Here is a 23945-nt window from a genome sequence, read left to right on the forward strand (position 1 = left end):
TCACTGTAAAGCTTCAATAACAATAGACACAGGAGGCCTCGAAAAACAGTTTTATTTATTTAGGTCAAGGAAGCAAATAGTTAGGATCAGGGTTTACATTCTTGTTGAAGACTTGGAACACATTCTTCATATACATGTGACCAGGTCTAACAATGCAGTCTTACAGCCTTTCCAATTAACTCTATTTGACAAAATGATATCTTGTCCTGTGAATATGGTAGCACTTTGAAATTTTGTGAGCTTTCATATCACAATACTGTGGCCAAGTTTCCAGTAGATACATAAAAACAATTGGAAAGTCATGATCATAAGTTACCAATGGAAATGCTATAAGACCGGTTTTGTCAGACCAGGTTATATTATAAGTACAATGACCAATGCCAACAACAAGACTACAAGTCTAGTGGCTTGTATGCATGCTGTAACAATTGAAGGGGTCAGTGGAAAAGGGGACATGTGCCATTTTAGATTTTCCATTTTCTAAAAATTAGAACGGCTTGTTTTAACCATGTGAATAATGCTGCCACTAAGTAAACAACAGAGTTTAAAAGTAAAGTAAACATTGATTGGACCACTGTCTCTCCTTCACCTTGCACACCTGATGCAAGCATTTTCTGTGAGGTCATATCTGACTGTTTCCTTTCCCAATTGGTTCCATTTAATACCCGTAAAGATCACATATTAGATTTAGTATTAACTACACATCCAGATCATGTTTCCTTCATCAGTCCTTGTGATAGTTTACCTGATACCGATCATAATGCTGTTTCTTTTTCAATGTCTGCAGTGCTTTCTTCATATCAAATAACACACAGTTTTTGTACAACTATAGTGATATTGATTTAACCCACTTTAATTCTAGAATTCCTTGGAATGTTATTGATCATGATGGTGACATTGAATTGTCCTGGTCTATGTGGAAAGATCTCTTTCTGTGTGCCATTGACTCAACTATTCCAAAAGTTAAATGAAAATCCAGAAAACTCAAACACTGGTTTAGTCCATCTACTATAAATATGATACATAAAAAAAGCAAGTTATATAACGTTAGGCGTAAACATCCTACAGCTGCTAACAAATTGAAGTATCGCACCATTAGCAACTTGATACATACTATGACAAGATATGAAACTAAGAAGAGAGCCATTGACCTTTCTCAGTCTTCTACCATCAAGAAGTTCTGGAGTTGGGTCAATTCAGTGAAGCATCACCATGCAAGTCTATCACCTCTTCATTCAGAAAATACCATTATTACTGATGATTGTGCTAAAGCTGATATGTTTAACAAATATTTTTATTCTGTTTTTACTGATGAGAATGCTTCCAATTTAGAGGCATTACAGAGTTCCTTAACATTCTTATCTTCTGTCATCCAGTCAGTGGCTTTTATGCCTGAAGACGTCTACTATGAGTTAACCAGCCTTGGCACCAGTAAAGCATGTGGTCCAGATCATATCATTCCGAAACTTTCTGCAGAATTTATCAGTGACCCGCTAAGTCAATTATTTAATCAGTCAATGTCATCTGAAACTCTCCCAAAAGACTGGACAACAGCCAATATCGTTCCAATATACAAGGAAGGTGAGCGTTGTCTAGTAAATAACTACAGACCTATCAGCTTGACATCCATTGTAGTGAAAGTAATGGAGAAAGTTATTAGCAGAAAATTGGTAACTGTTTTAGAGAAGTCAGGGTGTATCGGTAATAATCAATTTGGATTTCGTGCTAACCGTTCTACTGTTACCCTGTTGTTGTCTGTTATACATGACTGGAGTTCATGTTTAGATTGTCGTAGCACCACTCATTGTGTCTTTTAGGACTTCGCTAAAGCTTTTGACTCAGTACCTCATGAGCATCTTATTCTTAAACTTCATTGTTTAGGTGTCACTGGCCAGTTATTGCAGTGGATTTGATCTTTTCTAACTTGCCAATACCAACGAGTGATCATCAATGGTAGCTATTCCAACTGGCTCCCTGTTACATCAGGAGTGCCACAAGACTCTGTTCTTGGCCCCCTTCTGTTCATATTATACATAGATGATTTGCAGAATGTTGTAAGCCACTCCACTTTAAAACTATTTGTAGATGATGTTGCATTGTATAGAGAAATAAAAAGTCCTGCTGACTGTTTGTTACTGCTGCAAGATCTTGATAACATCTATTCTTGGACAATCATGTGGCAGCTACATCTAAACGCATCTAAGTGTTTGGCATTTTTAATTTCAAACAAGAGGAAACTGATCAATTTTATGCATAACATCAACAGCATCACCATCTTGTGGAATTCTATTGTTAAATATCTTGGAGTTCACATTCAATCTAACTTATCTTGGTTTCATCATTGTAAAGTTATTTCTGCCAAGGCCAGGAGATCACTAAACTATCTACGTCACAGTTTATGGGAAGCTACCACAGCTGCAAAATCTGTAGTTTACAAGTGTTTAGTTAGACCGTTACTTGAGTACGCTTGTCAAGTGTGGAGTCCACATACTGCTCGTGATATATCTGGCCTAGAATCTGTACAACGTCGTGCTGCTAGGTGGGCATGTGGAAGCCAGTGGGATCCTATTTCCAGGAAATGGAGTAAGTCATCTGATGATTATGTTAATTCACTGCGCTGGCCTAGTCTCACCGATCGTCGCAACTATCTGTTTGTGTCAACACTGTATGATATCTTCAACAATAGAACATCTCTTATCTTTTATGATTACTATCGCTGTAATACTTCCTGCACCAGAGCCCATGAACTGTCTATTGTACCTTTACTATCTTCTATCAACAGTCACCGTTATTCTTTTTTTGTGAATACTGTATTTTTGTGGAACACTGTATCATTTGATACACTCACTATCAAATCTGTAAATTCTTTTCGTCGCACCATTTATCATATTTTTTTACATAGCTTTTTAAGTCTCTCTCTGTGTGTTTTGTTTATTGTAACTATTGTTTCTTTTCTTTGTATATAACTAGTGTACTTTTGTGTTATTATCCTTTGTCGTTGTAGTGTTATTTTTGTAATGTGTGTTTAGGGAAGCACCCTTGTACAGGCTATGCCTTTTGGTGCCACCCTGTCATTTTGACAAATTAGATAAGAAAAGAAAGTTTATGGCAGTCTCAATCAATTTTAGCAAGTATTACAATAATTTAATTAGGCCACATAAACTTAATTGTTAGTTTCTCATCCTCCTGTACTCAAAATAGCAGTGCAGGAGGGCAGATTTTTATTAACTAGATAGCTGAATTAGCAGCTAAAATGACTCAAAATGCAATTTTCCTAAGACTAAAAGGTGTTAATTGGCATCCCTTAGCCACCAGTGGTGCAAAAAATCCTTGATGAGGTAAGAAAAATGGCGATGCGGGTGGGGATGAGAAACTAATAATTAAGTTTATGTGGCCTTATGTCTCAAAATTGTGTTTAATGCCCACCATCCAAAATTTTCAAATGGCACTTGTCCCCTTTTACCGCTGGCCTCTTCAATCTTAAGCATATCTGTGAATAAGGGCCTCAAACTGTGTTATCGTACTCTGTCACATAGCTTTGTAAAAGAAAAGGAAGCCTTCGGGTATGAATATCATGTCTGAAAAAAATTAATGTCTTATAGAAACAAGTTGTTGGCTTTGCTATAATTCAGGGGCGGATCTAGAAATTTTCAGAAGGGGTTTCTGGTTCTCTGGAATTGCACTAGCTGCAAGTTGAAGACCAAAAAAAAAGGTCACTATGTGGTTTTGCACGCTGTGAAGTTGACCAATAGAAAAAGCCATAATATAATACAGTATCATCATTGTCAGTATGTATAACTCTTTGTAATTTTTATCACCCAGACAAAATTGTAGGGGCAAGCGCTATTTCAGAGGGGGTTTCTGGAAACCCCAGAAACCCCCCTAAAACCGCCCCTGATAATTGCATGTACACGCATGATATTTTAGGTCCTTGTCTACTCTTACACCAAGATCTTTAATTTCACAAGTGGTTTCCAAGTCCATAATTCCACATTCAAATCCACATCTCATTTGAAAGTCCCATGCAGTGGCTAACATGAGATCAGGAGAGAAGAAGTTGAACTAAACAAATTTTTTATTTGAAGTGTGCATGGGCCGGTATTTTGTGCTCTATTAATTATTTCATGTCATGATAGTTAAGGCTGATGGGAGTTCTCTCACCAACTATATAGCTGTAGGTAGTCTGGAGTCCTCAGGAAAATTTTGAAAAATATTAATAGTTGTAATGAGATTGAATCTGGAAGCAATTTGAGAGAAATGGTTATAATATGATCTTATTTTAAGAAATAATAGTGACCAAAAGTAAATAATGTAAGTAGCTATGCATATTACAAGCGAATGTTCGGTATGAAGCAACTAGATTTTGAGGCATCTGAATAATGTGGAACTGGTAGAAGAAAAATAAAAATAATATAGGATGCATGGTTTGTCAAGCAATAATATAATTTGATCAAATAGTGGACCACACACACTATGTTATTGGACTGATAAAAAAGCACATAATAATAGCATTAGCTATGTATGTGTTTTATAAACAGAAGTTACAACTTACTCAACTGTATATGAGTTGGATCTTTTTACTTTCAGACTGTAAAAGAGATTAATTTTAAGATGTACACATTCATATACATGACTTTGACTACATTTCATACTGTAGTGCAGCTAGCTATTTATTTTAAACTTGAAGTCACTTACAACTAGGTCTATGACCACAACTAGTCCTGTTTGTCACTTGGGACTGGCAACTGACACTCATTGCAGGCGATCATGCACATGCACGAAAAATATTAGATCCAGCTTATTCCTTTCCTGAAATCCTAGAAGATTATCGTCAACAGAGCTTTAATTGGGTTTGTCACAAGTAAGAGTAAAGGACAGAAAAAGGGCTTTAATGCCAAAGTGTTAAAACCAAAAAAAGTGGAATAGGTTGTAGTCAGTGTGCCGATCTTTTTTTCTTTTTTCTTTTTTTCCCGGGGTAACCAGCACCCCTTGCCACCACCCCTAGCACTAGATGTTGAAGTGCTAGACAAAAATTGGACTGAGATTAAAGGGAGCAATTTAAATAATTAGGGGGAAGGCACCCGACCCTCTGATAGTACAAGGTCAAGTGCCCTATGGCTGATGGGACAACCACTGTGGGAGCGCGCCCCCCTAAGGCACGCAATCGCTGAGCGGAGCAACGAGGAGCTGATGCGACAACGTAGCCAAGACATCGCGCTACTGTAGGGAACTTCTCTCTTCAGGGACAGTAAGTAGGCTAGACATTTGTAAAAGATGCTGGTACATCCACTGATTCCACCAAACGTTGAAAAGACTAATGGGGTAAATGAACCCATCTCAACCTCCCTAATCCTCTGCTCATATTTCCTACGTTTCTCCTTTTCAAATCTCCGATACAATGAAGCCACTGGTGTAGCACGGTATGACGAAGCAGTTGGATTAAACACCTTAACATCAAAGAAAGCCCGTTGGTGGTGACCACCCCAGAACCCAACAGCTGAAACATCCAATCGTGCTCCATCCTCACGATTTGCAGTAGCGTATGTGAGTGTTTCACCAGAGACAGACTGTAAAGGGGGCTCAACACACACATCAGTACAGACTTCTGACAGGATGGCAGCAGTAAAATCCCTAAGTTCGTTGTGCCGAAGGGTGGGGTAGCCACCTGTAGGGCAGTTCATGGAGTGGTCCACAGAGAATCCTTGACCACAAACACACTGGGTTGGCAATCCAGATGGGAGCCACCCATAGCGTAAGCAGAGAGCATCACGGAAGGCACCCTTATGCAGAGCAAAACCATGCTCCTCTACAGGGGTCATACATACATAAGCGTATAATGTGAAAAATTTTCTTTATGCTTAATGAGAAGATTTTACGCCAATCACTTCTTTATACCTAAAGGGAAGATTTTACGCCAATCTTCTCATTAAGTACTTAATGACAAGCTTTTACGCTAAAGTCATTGGCGTAAAAAGCATTATGGAGTCACTATATGCACTACACATAAAGGGAAGATTTTACGCCAACCACTTAAAATTCACTAATTACAGGATTATCCTCACCAACACTATAATCACGTGATCCACACTACTCAAAACTATCACGTGATCTACAGCAACGTGACGTTCACATACTGTACACCTCCGTGTTCCATCAGCTTACATACGTAGCTCTCCCTGATATGCTGTTGGATTGTTAACCCGCTAGATGATCGCAGTCATGGCCACAGTATCAACGTTCACAGTGTGCTTTACTAAGAATAAGTACTTCATGCGCATGCGTCACGTTTGGCGCGATACTAATTACAGATACAGTACTATACTGTGGTTTTCCAAGTTCTTGCAATGCAAAGCGTCATGCGCTATACAAGCATGTACGTGCGCAGTTGTTCATAAGTGGATTTTCAGTGACGACTACTGACTCACAGGACTTCAAGCTAGCCTACGCATACAAATCGACAGCCTCAGAACATTACAGGTGTAGTTAAAGAACTGCGCATACTGACACAATATTAGCGCATGACGCTTTCCATTGCAAGAACTTGGAAAACCACAGTACTGCGGTTTTCCAAGTTCTTGCAATGGAAAGCGTCATGCGCTAATAATGTGTCAGTATGCGCAGTTCTTTAAAAACTCCTGTAATATTCTGTGGCTGTCAAGTTGTATGCGTAGGCATCCTTGAAGTCCTGTGAGTCAGTAGTTGTCACTGAAAATCCACTGTTGAACAGCTGCGCACATACATGCTTGTATAGCGCATGACGCTTTGCATTGCAAGAACTTGAAAAACCGCAGTACAGAAAATTGCATTGTCTTTGCAACTACCGGCCATGCGCGGTTTGAGCATGCGCGTGTTTTGAATAATAAAATGCGTGCAATACAGGGTTTTGGTATTTGCTAACTAGTGATGATCCTACCATTCCTGGTATACTTGCCGTAAAAGTGTGTATAATTCCGGTTATACAATGATTTAACTGACGCGGAATTGAACGGCACCCGGTATTGCGCGCGTTTTATTGTTAGGCGCAATCTGTGAATTTGCGCAGTTTATAAATTACGCTGCGCATTTTGTGAATTCATAAAATGCGCAACAATTTATAAATTGCGCAGCTCGAACGAGGACGCGGTGCGATCGAGTTTGCAATTTACGACCTACTATCGTTTCACACCTGGTAGTTCACGCGATTTAAGACGTAATTTCGTTTCACACCTGGTGGTTCACGAGACCTAGCTCAGGCCTCGTGGTTCCTATAGTGCTTGCGAGGTGTGAGCTTCAACGAGTTAGCTAGCTAGTCAGTATGTCGAAAGAAGGTCACAGAGAGCTGTTCGAAAAGTTCTGCAGAACGAAGTATTTTGATCACACCACTACAAGCAAGACAGTATCAGAGGAGAAGGCTAAGAAAATCATAGACGTTTTGAATGGAATTGAAAGACTGAGCAATGTTTCAAACTCCTTCAAATTCTGGGTTATTAAAACGAAGAAGTTTGCTTTATGAAACTATCCAGAGTTGAAGTTAGAAAATGTCCTATGTCTGCCAGCCAAGCAAAGAGTAAGAAATGATGGTTTTTTGTGCCTCTCTTCACAAAACTATATTACAGAATGATAATGACAAAACTGTCTTTGGTCATCATCGCATAGTGGCAACAGCTGAGAAGTTTTATGATATATTAGAGCGTGTGCACTCAACGGAAAATGGGCATGTAGGCTACAAGAAAACGCTTGCAGAGGTATGGGAATCGTGTATGCTGTCATATTATTAAAGTGTCACCAAGTTTTATGGTCACTGAGACTGCATAATATAGTGAAGATGGGGTGGTCCTATGTTTATATTAAAGCCACGCTTAATTTAATTTTGTAACTAAACATGTGAGCCCATTCCTTGGAGTACTGAGTTGGAAATAATACTGAGATAATAAAAGAAATCATTACGTGCGTGCAATGCAGGCTTTTGCTGAGATGATCAACTAATGTTTTAGCCTATTGTGGAAGTAGTTTTGGAAATATAGTGCTACACAGTAGAAAATTGAGCAAAGAAATCAATTTGAACAGTGAATATACTGACTACAAGTGCTTATATTCACAGCCATAACTTCAGAAGAGTTTGAAAATTTGGTTTGGATGTTGACCCCATAATATATTGGCATATATCTATCAGTAAAAAAACGAATTGGTTAAAATAGTAAAATAGTAATGGTTAATTCCAGATGAGTTAGCTAGCTGCATGGTGCTTGGTTTTTAGAAGTAGCACAACATCAACTTGTTTCTGATTGCACTAGTGTGTTAACTGTTCTTGTTATGGCATAGCTATGTTATACACATTTGGCCATGACTGCTTTATTAGAGTGTCTTGATAATACTTAAAGGTATAGGAGTGCAGTTCCCATTGTTTTGTTTTCAACAGCAGCTGACTGCAATTAAAGGACATAATTGTATGGCTCTGAAGTGTGGCATGTATGTGTTCTGATTGTTTAAGAGTGTGGTCCAGTCATGTCATTGTATCATTGAAGCTACATGTATTGTATCTGTCAGTAGTTTAAATGTCAAATAGTTGTTTGACTTGTTCTTCTAAGGAAAGTGTCTATACAGAAATTTAACACCTTATTATTATGGTTTCCTTGCATGAAGGAGATGATCATGTAATATAACAGAAAACAGACACTTGTCAGAACCAGAAAGGTTTATCCGTGAGTTTGTTATTGTGGTGGCCATGTACTGCTTGCTTTGGTTTGGCCTCTGACGTTGTGACAAGTCAGACAGACAGTCAGGCAGACAAAAAAATGGGTTTTGACTATTTTTTAAAATACAGGATTGATGTTTGATACACGAAGACTATTCAAAACTCATTTTCATCTCACATTTGTATGGTTTTCAACTACAACATTCTGAGAGGTGCCATTTATTTTCTTTAGTATTTGATAGCAGTACCTATTTCACACTTTGCCCACTTTTGTTTGTATGTCTAATTATATTTCCCGGCATTCTTAAGTATGTGTATTTAACAAACTTGCCCACAATTATCATAATTTCTAATTGTGTTACTATTGTAGGTCCAAAGAATGTATGAAGGTTTGCCAAGGGAGGCAGCTCAATATTTTTGTAGCACATGCCATATTTGCCAGCTGAAGCAGCCACAGAATTGTACTGCTCCTTTGAAGCCAATCATTTCATCAGGATTTTTAACACGTTGTCAGGTTTGTTGTGGGAGAGAGTATAATTTACATAGAGGATTATTCACTCTTGCTTATTTTAGATTGATTTGATAGATATGAGGCACATGCCAGATGATTCTTATTGCTACATTGCACATTACATGGAACACTGGTCAAAGTTTCACGTGCTATGGCCACTGATAAACAAGAGTGCCATTGAAGTAGCTAGTGGGCTTGTGCACAAGGTTTTCCCATATTGTGGGCTCCCCAAAATATTGCAGTCAGATAATGGAAGGGAATTTGTTAATGAAGTTATTAGAGAGATATTGAAGTTGTGGCCAGGAGAAGTGACAATAATCAATGGTAGACCTCGCCATTCACAGTCACAAGGTTTAATTGAAAAGAGCAACCATCTTGTAGAAATACAGTTGCAAGCATTTAAATGTGAGCACAAGGATTCCAACTGTGTATCTTGGACTGACTGGCTGCCATGTATTCAATGTAAGTACTAGTATGAGCCCAACTAATATGTAATGTGCCCTTGCAGATAATTTAAATGTTCAAGTGTGTCGCACTTTAAAACAAAGCTGGTATGAAGTGGTGTTTGGCCAGCCACCAAGGTTAGCCCCATTTGCTGAACTTCCCGAAGGAGTTGACCATTGTATAATGGAAGAGGATTTAACTGATCTTATCAAAGATGGTTAGTGGTTCAATAGTGATGTAAAAAATCATGTGGCGCTTTCAACTAGATGATGTGTCACTGCTATTTGATGAATTACCACCAACTGTGTTTCCACCAACATCTAGTTCAAGGATGTCACCACAACAACTGAGTAGAAGTACATCACCACCATCTAGCTCACCACGGCGGCTAAGTAGAAGTTAATCACCCCTCATCTAGTTCAAGGATGTCACCACAGCGACCAAGTAGTAGCGCATCACCACCATCTAGCTCAAGGATGTCACCACGGCAACCAAGTAGAAGTACATCACCATCTAGCTCAAAGATGTCACCACAGCGACCAAGTAGAAGTGCATCACCACTATCTAGCTCAAGGATGTCACCACGTCAATCATGTCAAAGTGTGCCACCACTGTTACCTGACAAACCATTGTCAAATCCAATTGTATCTCCTATAGCATCTCCTACAGATGATACGTCATCACCGCCTGATCACATGGAGTCGGAGTCTCAGAGGTACAAATCATTACCAATTTTGTGTAGACTGCTATAGCTTTTTTGACCAGTGAAACCTCCTAGTTATAACTACACAAGCCATGTATAAATACATTCTGTGGGATCAAGGTTTTTTCATATCAAGAAGTAAAAATGTTTAGTTTCAGTGAAAATCTTTGTCCTTATTATGTGAGGCCTATATTTCTTTTATCAAGTTGTTTAAGCATGGAGGTTTTGTTATAACTGTAGTGTTTGGTGTTCTGTCTATGTGATTTCAGCAATGCCCTTATGTTTATAGCAATATGTTATTATTCTGTTAGCAAAAACACAGTGAAAAATCATATGATCACCTCACTACTTGTGATCGCCATAAGGCAATTCGGGAGGCAGCAGACTTAGAGTACCGAAAGAATGCTGCCGAAAGAATGAAATTGCAGTATGCAAAAGTTAAACATTGTTAAGTTAAACATTGTAGACAAAACTTATGTGCATGCATGCATTGGTTTGACATCCAGGTCAATAGTATGGTGTTCACATGCATTTATACGTAGTATAGTGCATCAATAGAAGTCAATGCCTTGTGATAATTATAATCCTGTGGAGAAAAAAAATATATATTTTGTTTATTTAGAACCATTGAATGACTATTGCCATTCCTGTGGAATGATTGGTTTGGTGGATGATGATACAACTCCCTTGGTAAGCGCTAGTTACATTAACGAATCTTGTATTTATGTGTGTGAACTCTGTATAGGTCAGGTGCAATAGTTGCTCATGGGGGTACCACAGACAGTGCTTAAGAAGGCATGAAGTGACAATCTCACAGGACGAAAACAGTTTTAACTTTGTAGGGCCATGCTGTTCAAAGAATGGGCCTGTGTTTGTGTATAGCTAACTGCTGTATTAGAGCTAATTCCAGGTTAAAATTGTAACTTTGTCACAAGCTGAATTTGAATATTAAAAAATCAATTAGATCTATACTGAATATAAATATTGTGTTCTAGCTTGTACATCAGGGGCGTGGTGTTGGATGTGTGCTCCATGCAGGAACTTGATCAGACAGAATGCACCTTATCCAATCCAACTGCAGAGTACGCAAAGGAACCTTGGATGGAGAGATAGTCAATACAGAGAAAGCGGAACCGTCTTGACCCATGTTCCTTGTAGTAAACATATAGCTATCAAGGGGCTTATTAAAGTTATATAAAAGAAAATGAAAAAATTGGATCACATTAGACCATTAATAACCAGGCGTAAACACGATAATTATTGGTAGCATCATTTGCAATCCATGCCATCTACCAATCTGTGGGCATGCAGAGCAGTAAACTTCCCAATCTGTGGGGCTTATTACACCTCTCTGAAAGCAGCCATAATACGCACTTGATCAGCCAAGAACGTAACGGCGGTACACTGAATGGACCAGAATCCAAAGAGTTCATAAAATGCGCAGCTCTTACGGTAGTTCACAAATTGCGCAACAATTTATAAATTGTTGCGCATTTTATGAATTCACAAAATGCGCAGCGCAATTTATAAACTGCGCAAATTCACAGATTGCGCCTAACATTATTATTCAAAACACGCGCATGCTCAAACCGCGCATGGCCGGTTGTTGCAAAGACAATGCAATTTTCTGTACGCGGTTGCAGTTGTACAGTGCTAGCAAAGAGGCTAGCAAGGTGTCAGGCTTTCACCTTGCGTTCATTTACTGAGCACTGTGGCAGTGACTATGGACCGAGAGTGTGTTAGCTGTGGAAAAGGCAGTGAATTAATCTATTGTAATGACTGTAGTGAAGACAGGTGTGATGAGTGCCATAGCCTTTGGCACAAGCATCCAAAGCGAACTTTTCACACTTTTCAGGTACTTATTGCTGTAAAGCATATCTATTAGAGTACTTTACAGGATGTTAGCCCCAGCAAGCATGGGGATGAAGCTATTAGCAGCAGTAGTGTCGAGTCTCAGGGCACGTTAATGGTAAACATATACTGTATACTGTACAATGGATTATCTTAAGGGTAACTTTTCAAGGAATGGTCTCAAATAATTACAGAAAAATAGTTAATACACTGATGAAATTTATGCTTCATGTGCTGAGAATTATTGGAGTTACGATTCATCAGTCACAACAACTAGTCTAAGAGTTGTATTGATATAAGCCAATAATTAGCTGTTTTACCATAATCAGTAGTGGGCTGTGATATTAGCCTATTCAACATCTGCAGGTGCAGTACCACTGGAGGCTGGTGTCAAAGGCTCTGGCATGTACTTAGCTAAATTGTTAATGTTTCGTGGTAACCACAAAGCCAACCCTGTACACGAATTCATTACAATGCATTAACTATAATCATGTATTCATGCCTAAGCATGACATGTTTGTAACACTAAAACGTTTAGATAATAGCATTTTTGCAACTGTTATATAGGGTAAATTTCCCAGGTATTTTTATACTGAATTGTGACCAGTGAATTTGTATGGCAATTGGCATGATTTTTAATGAACTTGTAGCATAGCAGGTCATAGAATTAAAATTTTCTTTAATTTTGCTCCTTCATCCATATATAATACTCCTCTCTGTTGACAGTCACAAAATGCATCCTTGTTTTCTGTAGCATTGGAGAGATGTTTCTTATAGTCATCTGTAATGCTGTGTAACTAGCTGAACAACACGTACATATGTGGGATTAATAGACGAATAGAATAGTGGTGACCATGCACTATATTAATTGAATTGTTAATTGCACCTACAGTGGACATCTAATCCCAACTGAAACCATGGTATAGACTGAAGTTTAGGGATTTAATGTCCATTAGTATTTCTGCAGGTATAGGCAACCTTCCTTGTTTAGCCACTTTTACTTATTTCACTCATCCATAATCCAACTTAAAAATTCTTTACTTTCCTTCTACAGTAGTATTTGTTAAGATTAATAATTATATAGGCAACCTTCACCACTTTTAGCTATTCCTTTGCTTCACTACTTTTTGCTTTGATCCCTATAAAATTCATAACTTTTCCTTCTACTTGTTTGTTTGCTTACTTTTTATAACAATAAACCTGTGCATATCGCATTAAAAAAAGGATGATACCATCAGAATAGGCATCCCAACAATCATTTATGTAACAGAAAGGGAGGTGGCCATCATACTCTGTTTTCAGCTATGCTCCTTCCATTACATAGCATTGCAAACAAAGAACAGTAAGAGAAGCATCTGATAAAGCAATGTCGAACAGTGAAGAAATCAAGCCCATAGTCTTATCCATTGTCAAGTTTTGCTTGGCTAGAGACATCAGCTAGTTAGTCAGTGAGTTAGTTAGTTTAGTTAGTTAGTTTAGTTAGTTAGTGAGTCAATCAGTCAGTTGGCATAAATTATGTTGAATAGAAGTTTTTTTTTAATTCTATAGGAAAAGGTTTGGGGCTGGTCTGATTACATTTTTGGGTTTGGCTTTGACTAACCAATGCTGCTAAGATGTCATGACAAAATTGAGGCTGATTTAAGGGTGATATTTTTGGCTGGAAAGAAAAGCCCACTTCTTGATGATCTCTTCTATCATACTGTATGATTACAATGCCACAAGCCTGCTTTAAAGCCTGATTGCTATAAAATAATGAGCTCATCTATGTTTAAATGAATTATTATGTCATGGACTTCAATATGAATTCAGCGATTACCCATTCTTCTTTGTGATATAGGAAAGGACATTCAACAACAGTTGCAGTGATATGGATGAGTTTGATGTATTGCTCTCATCTTATGATCTAGATGGAGCTGCTAAAAGGTGTGTACTTGCTGAATATTTTCATTTAACTCATTTCAAAGAGTTTCAATGTCACATAATTGATGCGGTCTTAGAAAAGAGAGACTCGTTGGTTATTCAACCTACTGGCAGTGGTAAAAACCTGTGTTACCAATTTCCAGCTGTTTATACAAAGCGATTGACGCTTGTAATTACACCAACTATTAGTCTAATGCAAGATCAAGCACACGAGTTAGAAAACTTGGGTATTTCTGCTGTTTACTTGGGATCAGCTCAAGCAGATCCCAATGCTGAAAAGAAGGTATTTGGTGCTGATTTGAGTGTAGCAGTGGTTGTTGTGAGCCCAGAATGGTTGTTTAGTGACAAAGACAACCATGTAAAGGTTCAGGCACTAAATGCAAACAATCAATTGGGTCTAGTAGCTATAGATGAAGCGCATCTTGTCTATGATTGGCAAGACTTCAGACAATCATACAGAAAATGTGAAGAATTGCATGCATTGTTTCCCAATGTTCCTCTGATGGCTCTCTCTGCTACTGTTGTTCCTCAAGTAGAGGCAAAATTGAGGTCTTTATGCATGATCCCTTAATTGAGAGAAATTCAGTCAATCGTGCAAACATTTATTTAGCAGCTAAAGTATGTAATTTTGAAAGGTCAGATGGCTCAAAACAATCCGTTTCATTGGACTCCAGAGATTTCAACAATTTTGCAGATCTCGTAACAGATTTGGTTAAGGGGCAATGTAGCATTATTTACACAGATTTTGCTTGTCACGTAGGACCTATTGCTTTAGCTTTGAGGGACAGGGATGTGCTGGCTATTGGATATTATGGCAAAATGAAAGAATCAGAGAAGAGAGAAGCCTACATCAAATGGAAAGGTGGAGAGATCCAGGTGATTGTTGCCACGCGTGCATTTGGGCTTGGTATAAATAAGAGTAATGTAAGGTTTGTCATATGGAATGGTTTACCTCCATCCATCAGTGCATGGGCACAGGAGTTTGGGAGAGAAGGAAGAGATGGTAAACAGTCTTATGCTTACATTTTCTATAATGATAATGACATACAGCATGTTGGGTACTGGGCTAGAGACATGGCAAGGCAGCATCATCCTAGTGACATTGATGATGCCGCACAACAGTTTAGTGTTGCCTTGTCATTTTCTTATGCTCATCTAGCAGGGGTATGCAGAAGAAAATTGCTTCTTCAGTTATTTGGAGAAGAACTCTCTGACATTACTTACCCCAAGCAATGTTGTGATATCTGTGATCAAACCATAGGTTTGCTCACAGACAGAAAACCAGAATTAGCCTTACTTACGTATACAAGCTATTGATGAATTGAAAAGTTTAGGTGAGGTGAAAATTACTGAATGGTTGAGGGGTGGAAATGTTGCTTGGATGCAAAATATTGTCAAGGCAAATCCTTCAGCATATGGGAAGAGTCCTCATGGGCTATCTAAGGAATGGTGGAGGTGCTTTATTCATCAGTACGCTGCAGCAGGATATATTCTACGTGCAATTAAACCAGCTACTTTAGGATCTGCAGCTACAACCATTCAAGGAGCGTATGCAAAATTAGAACCAACATGTAAAGGAAGAGATGCGTTGACCAGTCAAGAGGCAGTATTGCTTCCACAGTTGAACATGCCTAATGTAAAATTGCAGACATCTGTGTCTAAAACAGCTGTAACTCAGAGCACAAGAACAGGAAAAGGAAAGCATATGCTTCAAATTCTCAAGACCCTACTATGTTCCAGTGAAAATTGGGTGCCTTTGCAAACCAAGGAAAGGTACAAATATCCAGGTTGGAATGATGAAAGTGCTGCTGGAAACATATTGTACTTTGCTGAAAACATTGAATCTTTGCCCCATTACAGTGGTCCACATTTTTTGTGGTCAGACATTCAGCTAAGTAAGAGTAGTACAACTAAAAATAACTTTACAATACAGATTAATTCAAAATCAGAACATCTACATTATTGGCTTTCACGGTGCAATGGGGTCAGAAAGTGTGGTTAATGTGACCATGTTTTGCCACGATCATTCATTAAAAACAACTGTAAGCAGCATCCAACAGCTGAGTTGATTTCTACGGAAGGATGTGAAGTAGAATTTGTCTACATTTTCCCCCATAACACAGAAGACCAAAGGAGGTGGATTGGAGGGTTACTTCGAACTACTGAGGTGGCACCAATGCAGAGTTTGCACAACCATCCAATTGAACAAAGCTTGAGCCACAAGCTCCCTACCAAGGTAGTTTCGGATATTACCAAAACTTTGGATGACAACCCATATTTGACCACTCGTCAATTACAGTGTGGCCAAGGTTTAGGATATCGACCTGGATCTGCTGATCTTTCAGGTAGCAGTTATGACCGTATCAATTATCATAGGAAAAAGATTGTTAGAGATACTTGTGCTGTATCTACTGTTCTTGGAGATATGGAAAAGATTGCAGACAAAATAGATGACAGAGATGCTATCAATGAAAGTTCACATGAAATATCAGCAGCTTACAAAAAGATTGGAAGGCCATATATGCGAGATTATGCTATTTCTGCTACTGTGACATATCAATTCATAATGAGCCCATTAATGAGCCAACTTTTAGCTGGAGCTGACTTTGTTGAAACCGACACAACGTATAATGAAAATTCTGAGCTGGCTTATTTGTTTAATGCAACCGTTTTTGACTACAAAACCATGAAATGGGCTATTGTAGCCCGAATGAGAAGAAACAAAGAGCCCTCTGAGTTTTATCAGTTAGCCTTTAAGTTGATGTTTGACACATGCCAAAGGGATCACCCTAATTTCAAGGTGGGCGAAAGCTTAAAAGGCATAATTGTTGATTGGAGTAATACCGAGGCTAAGGGGTTACGTGAGGTAGTTGGTGAAGACACAGCTGAATGTGTGTTGAAGGGTTGTAATGTACACTCGGTTAGATCTTACCAAAGAGTTGCTGAAAGAGTTAATGCTGGTGTGCTAAAAGGAAACAAAAGAGCAGCTGTGGAAGTATTTTGCTTAATCTCAAAGCATATCATGATTGTCAATGAAAGGCAGTATGTCTTGCAATTATTTAATGTGCTGCGTGACACATCATAGCTTTCGTTGATTCAGCACCTTAGCATACCACTATCAGAAGAACAGATTGCAATTATCTCTAAATGTAACTGGTCAGGTGCAAGTAATTGGGTTGAGTGGTGGACAAGGCCTAACCACCTAAGGATGATTTGCAAACCGTTCACAAAGATGACTTCCAGCACATGGAATAAGGCTCCACGAAACACCAATGGAGTGGAAAGGGCAAATTCATTGGCCAAAAATGGTGACAGCAAGAAGAAATCTTTACATTGTGCAATGCAATCCCTTTATGAAAAGGACAAGATTTTTGCATTGCAGTACATTGCAGCTGATGGCGGTTCCAAAATAACATGCCGCTCTGATGCATCTGAAGAACAGCGAATGAAAGTTGCATGTAAAAGAAAGGCGCGCCAATTTGCTAGTAGTGACAAAACAGCATCTTTGGGACCACCTGATAAGAAGCAGCACTTTGAAACAAAGTCACAGCCACCGAAAAAGGCTAAATGTAAGCAAGACAGTAAAACTAGAAAATGTGTAGAACTAGATTTAGGTAATGGAGAGAAGCATGAAGTAGAAGTTTGCTATAATGATGGTAAGTGGTACAGAGGATGGCTATCTACTTTCAACATTGATACTGGGAAGTGGATTGTAAGGTTTTATGATGACGATGAGACTACAGAAGTTGACTTCCCAGATGAAGATGTCCGACCAGTTAAGAAGTAAAATATCATGGTTAAAAACTTGAATATAGCAAACAGGCAATAGTTAAACTTGGTGATTTAGTCTGACATTGTTACTTTTGTTTAATGATTAGTAGGCAAACATAACTACACTGTATTTACATGTTCACAAATGAATCATCCATGCAGGATGTTTTTATTACACAGTGGTAAACACTCAGTCTGCTAATAGAGCTCCAACAAGTATTTGATTAACTATAATACTATAGTGAAATTGTTTATTGACATAAAGTCAATGAGTGATTTAGTCAGAAATTTTATCACTTCCCACAAGTTTTCCATCTGATTGTGGATTTACAATAGACTATACAAAGATTTATCTCAATAAGCACATTTTTATCTTTCTTACGATAGGTGTTTAGGTATCTAGATAATCTTTTTATATTCACATTGGTGGTTTCGTGTCACTGGCTGAGCAAACAGAAAGTCCATTACAGCTAAAATCAGTATAGCCATCATAATGGCTTTGCAATAATGCATGCACTACTTATTTGTACTGTCTTTTCTTCTTCACCTTTATCCTGGATGAATATCTGGCTTCAAGCCTTTGAAAACTTGCATGCAATGATGATCTGAGTACGTAATTGGCATGGTTGCTGAATGGTCTGCTACCCCTAAATGATATGTGCATAGTGTAAGCCAGTGGTGAGCTACAGTTACTCAAAAGTTATAGACCATTACTGTGCACATATCTACAAGTTATAAGAATACAGATTAATCAAGTTTATGGTTTCAAATATGCTACTATAATTCCAGTAAAAAAAGATAGCCTGGATTCAGGGGCTAAAAAGGGCTATAGTTGTGGCCAGAAAGCTAGTTGTAAATGACTTGGTTGGCTAATTTTCTTTTTAAATGGTGACTGCACTAGCTGTAAAACTTAGACAAAACAGTCCAGCGCACCACAGAGAAGTAGCTACTAATTAAGACTTTACAGCACAAGTGCTGAAGGTCTGTAGGACTCCTGGTCCTATAACCTATAAAGTTGTATGTTTGAAACGGTGGAGAAAGGAGAAAAAATCCATGGTTGGAACTGGGCAGCCTCGAACCTGCAGCCATCTGATTAATGCTCAAATGCTTACAGGAGTATGCCAGGTAGTCAGGATGTCTTCTTGTGAATTTCAAGTATATGTATTCATAGGAAGCTTAGAGAGTGACTTTCTTATCTCAAAGTACCCCAAATGGAACTAAGTGAACATTATTTTATTTATTAAGACTTTACAGCACAAGTGCTGAAGGTCTGTAGGACTCATGGTCCTACAGCCTGTTTAAGGTTGTTACAGAAAGTTTATGTTTGAAAAGGTGGAGAAATGAGAAAAAATCCCTGACAGCCTCAAACCAGCAGCCATCTGATTAATGCTTGAATGCGTACAGGAGTTTCAGTCTGCCAGGCGGTCAGGATGTCTTCTCCTTGTTAATTTCAAGTATATAAACTCAAAGTTGGAATACCCAGCTATGTGTTGTGCATCGTAACTCTTGCAATTCACTAAAGGGCCCAGGGATTTGACTAAAAGTATCTCAAGATCCAATCTTGAGATAGCCATTTTCACCATTTTTTGACTTTGTCTTACAATCCAACTACGTAGTTAATTTTCTTTTTTACAGCCAAATATAAAATTGAATTACCTTAAATTGCAATAAACAAGGCTTGCATTGTGTACATAATTATTTACATAGTTCTTAATTTTAAACATTAATCATTTAATAGTTATACCACGGTCACGAGGGATTTGCCTGATATATATGCCCAAGCCCGAGGGTGCAGGCATATATATCAGGCAAATCCCGAGTGGCCATGGTATAAGTAATATATACCACTCTGGTATGCTCACCTAATAAGTGAAGGAAGACAAACCTGCATTCACCACATTACTTTTATAAAGAGGTTTGCAACATCAACTGTGGGCACAAAAATGAAATGATTGTGAGTTTCACTGGTTGTAGTGATGCCATTTTAAACCAAATAACCACATTGTGGATGAATAAAGCAACTTAAGGTGCTAAAATAAACACTTAGACATATAGGTTGTGAATGTTTGAGGCATCTTTTCATGCAGTTAAAATGTACTCTGTAGAAAAACAATCCCAACATTACAAAAATGATTATTTAGTGATGCTTAGTAACTGAGCTATGCAATACTGACTCACTCAATTCTTTTTGCTCACAACAATGCCCCTAACTAAACCAACATATTTAACTCAAACCCACAATACAAAACTTTAAGCAGCTGTAATTCAAGCCTACAATGCAAAACTTTAAGCATCTCTATATAAACAATCAAAGGGAACTAATGCTTTGTAGCTGCCTCAGCATCAAAGGCAGTTGTGGTCAGGGCTATTGCCCTAACTACAGGGTGATATCTAGATATCCCCTATGGTCAGGGGAAATATGTGATATATAATCCTGTGGTTTCCTTTGATCTGAGGTGTCAAAGTGGTATATAGCAATATACACCCCCCACTGCCTAGTTTGGCTGAGATATCGGAGAGTATAAAAAGCTGTATGGCTTCATATGACCCTGTATTAAATGGGTAAGGCCATTATGAAATCTCTTTGTCCTTCATCTAGTACTTAGTTTGTGGAGATCATGTGATTACAAGGGTTGGTGGGGATAATCCTGTAATTAGTGAATTTTAAGTGTTTGGCGTAAAATATTCCCTTTATGTGTAGTGCATGTAGGATAATGCTTTTTACGCCAATGACTTTAGCGTAAAAGCTTGTCATTAAGTACTTAATGGGAAGATTGGCGTAAAATCTTCTCTTTAGGTATAAAGAAGTGATTGGCGTAAAATCTTCTCATTAAGCATAAAGACAATATTTATCAAAATACGCCAATGTCTGCAAAGCGGAAAGCCAGGAGGAGGCTCCTTTCTCGCTAGACAGTGTGCCGATCTTACAGTTTAGTAGGGTTCCCCCTTAAACTTAGTTAAAGTGATGTGCTCCACTAAAAAAGCAGCATCTATACATCATCATTAGGCTGCGCCAATTATGTCGGAATAATTTCGAGCATAATAGGCTAACAAAAGCATCAAGCATTATGGACGATTTTCAAGAATTTATTATTATTATTATTATTACTAGGACCGCGTCACATATAACCAAGTACATACACCAACGTGACAGCCCCCCGGTGAGGCTATTAGGTGGTGAATGCATTATCCCCAAATCAACTCAATATGTCACAGTAGTGACAGATATAACACTATAGTGGCATCGTAACTAAAGGCCACCAGTAGCTAAGTGCCAGTACATCATTGGTGTGGTATAAATGGCACAGTGATGTGTACAAAGTATATGTATACAAAACATACAGGAGAGAACTATACATTATTGCAGTATTGTATGCAGCAATACATTATAGGCAACATCACCATGTAGATAAAAATTATTAGCCAATATACAGCAATGCATATCAACATCAACTAGAGCTAAGTAAGGTTCATCAGTGATGTAGCAATGGCACAGTGATGGGTGACACACCATAGTTATGCATACACAACTTTCAGGAGATAGCTACACAATGCTGTAGGCGTATGCAAGCCAGATGAACCAGATAAAGGAAGACAGCCAAGCCACTAGAGCCTAGTAGCTACGCCAGGTGAAGGCAAAAAAGATTAAGCACGTATTGAATTGCCTGACACCAACACAAAGAAAGTTCGCCATGCCAGCTGCACAAGACAAAATTGTTTACTTGTATTTTATATGTAACTGTAAGCTTATTGTAAAGAGCGTGGCATATGTCAGTTTAATGTTTTCTTGTATTGTTTATTTACATGAATCAGTGAATCCACTGGCAGCTGGCATGGAGACTTGAGATGTTACAAACATATAAACTTACTTGTAATCTTCTTGTTTACACAAGTGGCTTCTGTAATCTTCTTGTTTACACAAGTGGCTTCTGGCTCTCCTGCACGGGCATCACTAATCTTCTTCGCGCAATATGTAAGTAATTAAGCAAGGGTGTGGTACAGGGCGTTATATAGAATTACACGTATGGTCAAGTCATCAGCACAAACAGGAGCGACGATTATACGTTTGTGCCTTCATTCACAGGCGAATCTATCCCCGGTTAGTTCATGTCTCTAGGCCTCGTAGTTTTCTCAAACATTAATTATTAATTATTTAATTATTTATTTATTTATTTATTACGTAATTTTAACCGCGTTTCGTATTATTCTTAGTACTTGGTTATATAATTATTGTTATTACTTTACAATACAGTAAACGTATTGAGGGTCAACCAACAACCCGTGTTGGCAGCCCGAAAAAGCCGGTTAAAACTTAATTTACTTAATTACAAAACTAAAGTATTTGCGCCAAAAATACTGCACAACATGAACACAGTGAACAGTATTACTGTATTTCATATCAAAAGCCTTGCAGTGTTATTATTTTTACTATTTCTTGACTAATTATTCACACTTTATGGAATAAGATCGAGATACTCTAATAAAGCAGTCACTTATAATACTCTAACAGCAGTCAGAAAATGCAGATAGCTAGCTATAACAGTCAGTTCTCGAGCGTAATCTTGATTTTGAGAGCATAATTTTGGGCATAATACCATACCTGTTTTACTGCCCATGCAAAAGTCTCAATAGTAGCAGTGAAATTTATCCCGTATTTCACCATAGATAATGTATGCGTTCCTACTGGATTGGAAACGCCAGTTAAATTATTTTCCTATCCTAGTTACGGTGCGCCAAACATTGGGAAATTTGTTGAGTGGCTGTTTGGCTTTCTCTTGCTTGTTTGAAGGCCGGTTCGAAGGCGTGGACATTCCTTTTACATTGTTTATTGTGTTGCGTTGTGTACTGAACAAAAACACAGCGTGTCTGTGGGCACTGGGAGAAATATTGTTTGTGACAGGTGACAATGGCAGGTACGCACCAGCTAATAATTCAACAGCAGTACTATTAGCCAACTTCTCGTCACCGCATTTACACAACCAAAGAAATGTATGATACATTGAAATAAATTTTATGCTTCAGTACTGCTCAGCTTGAGCTAAACAATAGCACAAAGTAGTGCTTGTTTTCTGAAGTTTTATCGAGGCAGTGGAAATATACAGCGAAGCAGTGAATATCTAGCTAGCCTACTACACTCTACCTGCTACAAGTGGTGTAAACAGCAGCAAAGAAACAATGCTACACTTTCTGTTTCTTCAGGAAATTTGCACAACCGTTTTGAAACACCATATTTCACCTTTGAACCTGAATTTTCTTACGCTGTTGTTTACTGCCCTCCAGCGTCCCTACCCAGTCCAGCCTCCAATTAGTGTAGGTGATAACTAACCCAGCTGTAAACAACAAACACTAATTTGCTGGTTACAAGAACAGCGAAATCTTCCACCTGTCGAGGCCATAAAGTTTACGCGCAGCGAAACGAGGATGGCCTATGACGTCACTACGTAAATAATACGGACGTTTCCAATCCAGTAGGAACGCATACATTATCTATGATTTCACTGGTAGCAGTGAAAAAGTTATAATTGCAATTTCATTGGCTAGAATTTATGTTAACAATGTAGCGCCAATTAGTGTTGACGCGTAGTACGACGTAATGACAAATTGCGTACATAGCAACGCTAATGCACAGCATGCGTATATACAGCTGAGTATGGTATTAACTGGGAATAGCATGGGTAGCAGTGAAATTTGGGATAAATACCACTCTTGTTGTATTGGAAATGGTAAATTTCACTCGGCTTCGCCTCGTGAAATTTATTCCCATTTCCAATACAACACTCGTGATATTTATCCCAAATTTCACTGCTACCCATGCTATTACTAGTACTAATATGCTGGATTTTTGAGCACTGCTCAAAAGCATAATAGGCAATTTTCAAAGCATAATTGGCTCAAGCCTAATCTTCATGAAAATCCCTAGCTACTTGGTATTGTAGCAATGTGGTTACTTTGGCATTACTCTGTAGGGATTTTCCTACATTGCAACTGAGGGGTCGCAAATGGCTTGGCACTATCTGAGAAAATCAAATCTATTAAATATTTAGAAATCCTGAATCTGGACTAATCTAGAA

At 38.3% G+C, this 23945-nt stretch overlaps 2 protein-coding genes and 1 long non-coding RNA gene across 6 annotated transcripts in view; 2 read left to right on the forward strand and 1 right to left on the reverse strand.

The window, feature by feature from the left end:
• Positions 1–23945, reverse strand: part of LOC136249080 (serine/threonine-protein kinase pakF-like) — a 172637-nt gene that overhangs the window by 131950 nt on the left and 16742 nt on the right. The gene's annotated exons all lie outside the window — the stretch shown is intronic.
• On the forward strand, positions 7187–11265 carry LOC136249085 (KRAB-A domain-containing protein 2-like). Of its 3 annotated transcripts, none has more exons than XR_010698039.1 (9): positions 7187–7724; positions 9045–9188; positions 9248–9647; positions 9694–9846; positions 9896–10229; positions 10287–10344; positions 10644–10769; positions 10955–11022; positions 11078–11265. XR_010698039.1 is itself a non-coding variant. In XM_066041003.1 (5 exons), the coding sequence occupies exons 1-5, from the start codon at positions 7554–7556 to the stop codon at positions 10030–10032; spliced, it is 1005 nt and encodes a 334-aa protein (XP_065897075.1). In that variant the 5' UTR covers positions 7187–7553; the 3' UTR covers positions 10033–10231. The 3 variants fall into 3 exon arrangements, 1 of the variants encoding a protein (XP_065897075.1); XR_010698038.1 differs by having other exon boundaries at positions 10644–10759; XM_066041003.1 differs by lacking the exons at positions 10287–10344; positions 10644–10769; positions 10955–11022; positions 11078–11265 and having other exon boundaries at positions 9896–10231.
• LOC136249087 (uncharacterized) lies at positions 11980–12744 on the forward strand. The gene is made up of 3 exons (XR_010698041.1): positions 11980–12187; positions 12230–12301; positions 12550–12744. It is a non-coding gene; the product is annotated as an uncharacterized lncRNA (long non-coding RNA).

The sequence above is a fragment of the Dysidea avara genome, chromosome 3 (genome assembly GCF_963678975.1).
Source record: "Dysidea avara chromosome 3, odDysAvar1.4, whole genome shotgun sequence".
Classification (NCBI taxonomy): domain Eukaryota; kingdom Metazoa; phylum Porifera; class Demospongiae; order Dictyoceratida; family Dysideidae; genus Dysidea; species Dysidea avara.

What these genes read in the sequence shown, in the direction of transcription:
- LOC136249085 (XM_066041003.1), top strand. Translation starts at nt 7,554, where the DNA reads ATGATGGTTTTTTGTGCCTCTCTTCACAAAACTATATTACAGAATGAT. An exon ending in CTGGCTGCCATGTATTCAAT is followed by an intron (nt 9,648 to 9,693) that starts GTAAGTACTAGT and finishes GTGCCCTTGCAG; the next exon opens with ATAATTTAAATGTTCAAGTG. An exon ending in AACTGATCTTATCAAAGATG is followed by an intron (nt 9,847 to 9,895) that starts GTTAGTGGTTCA and finishes GCTTTCAACTAG; the next exon opens with ATGATGTGTCACTGCTATTT.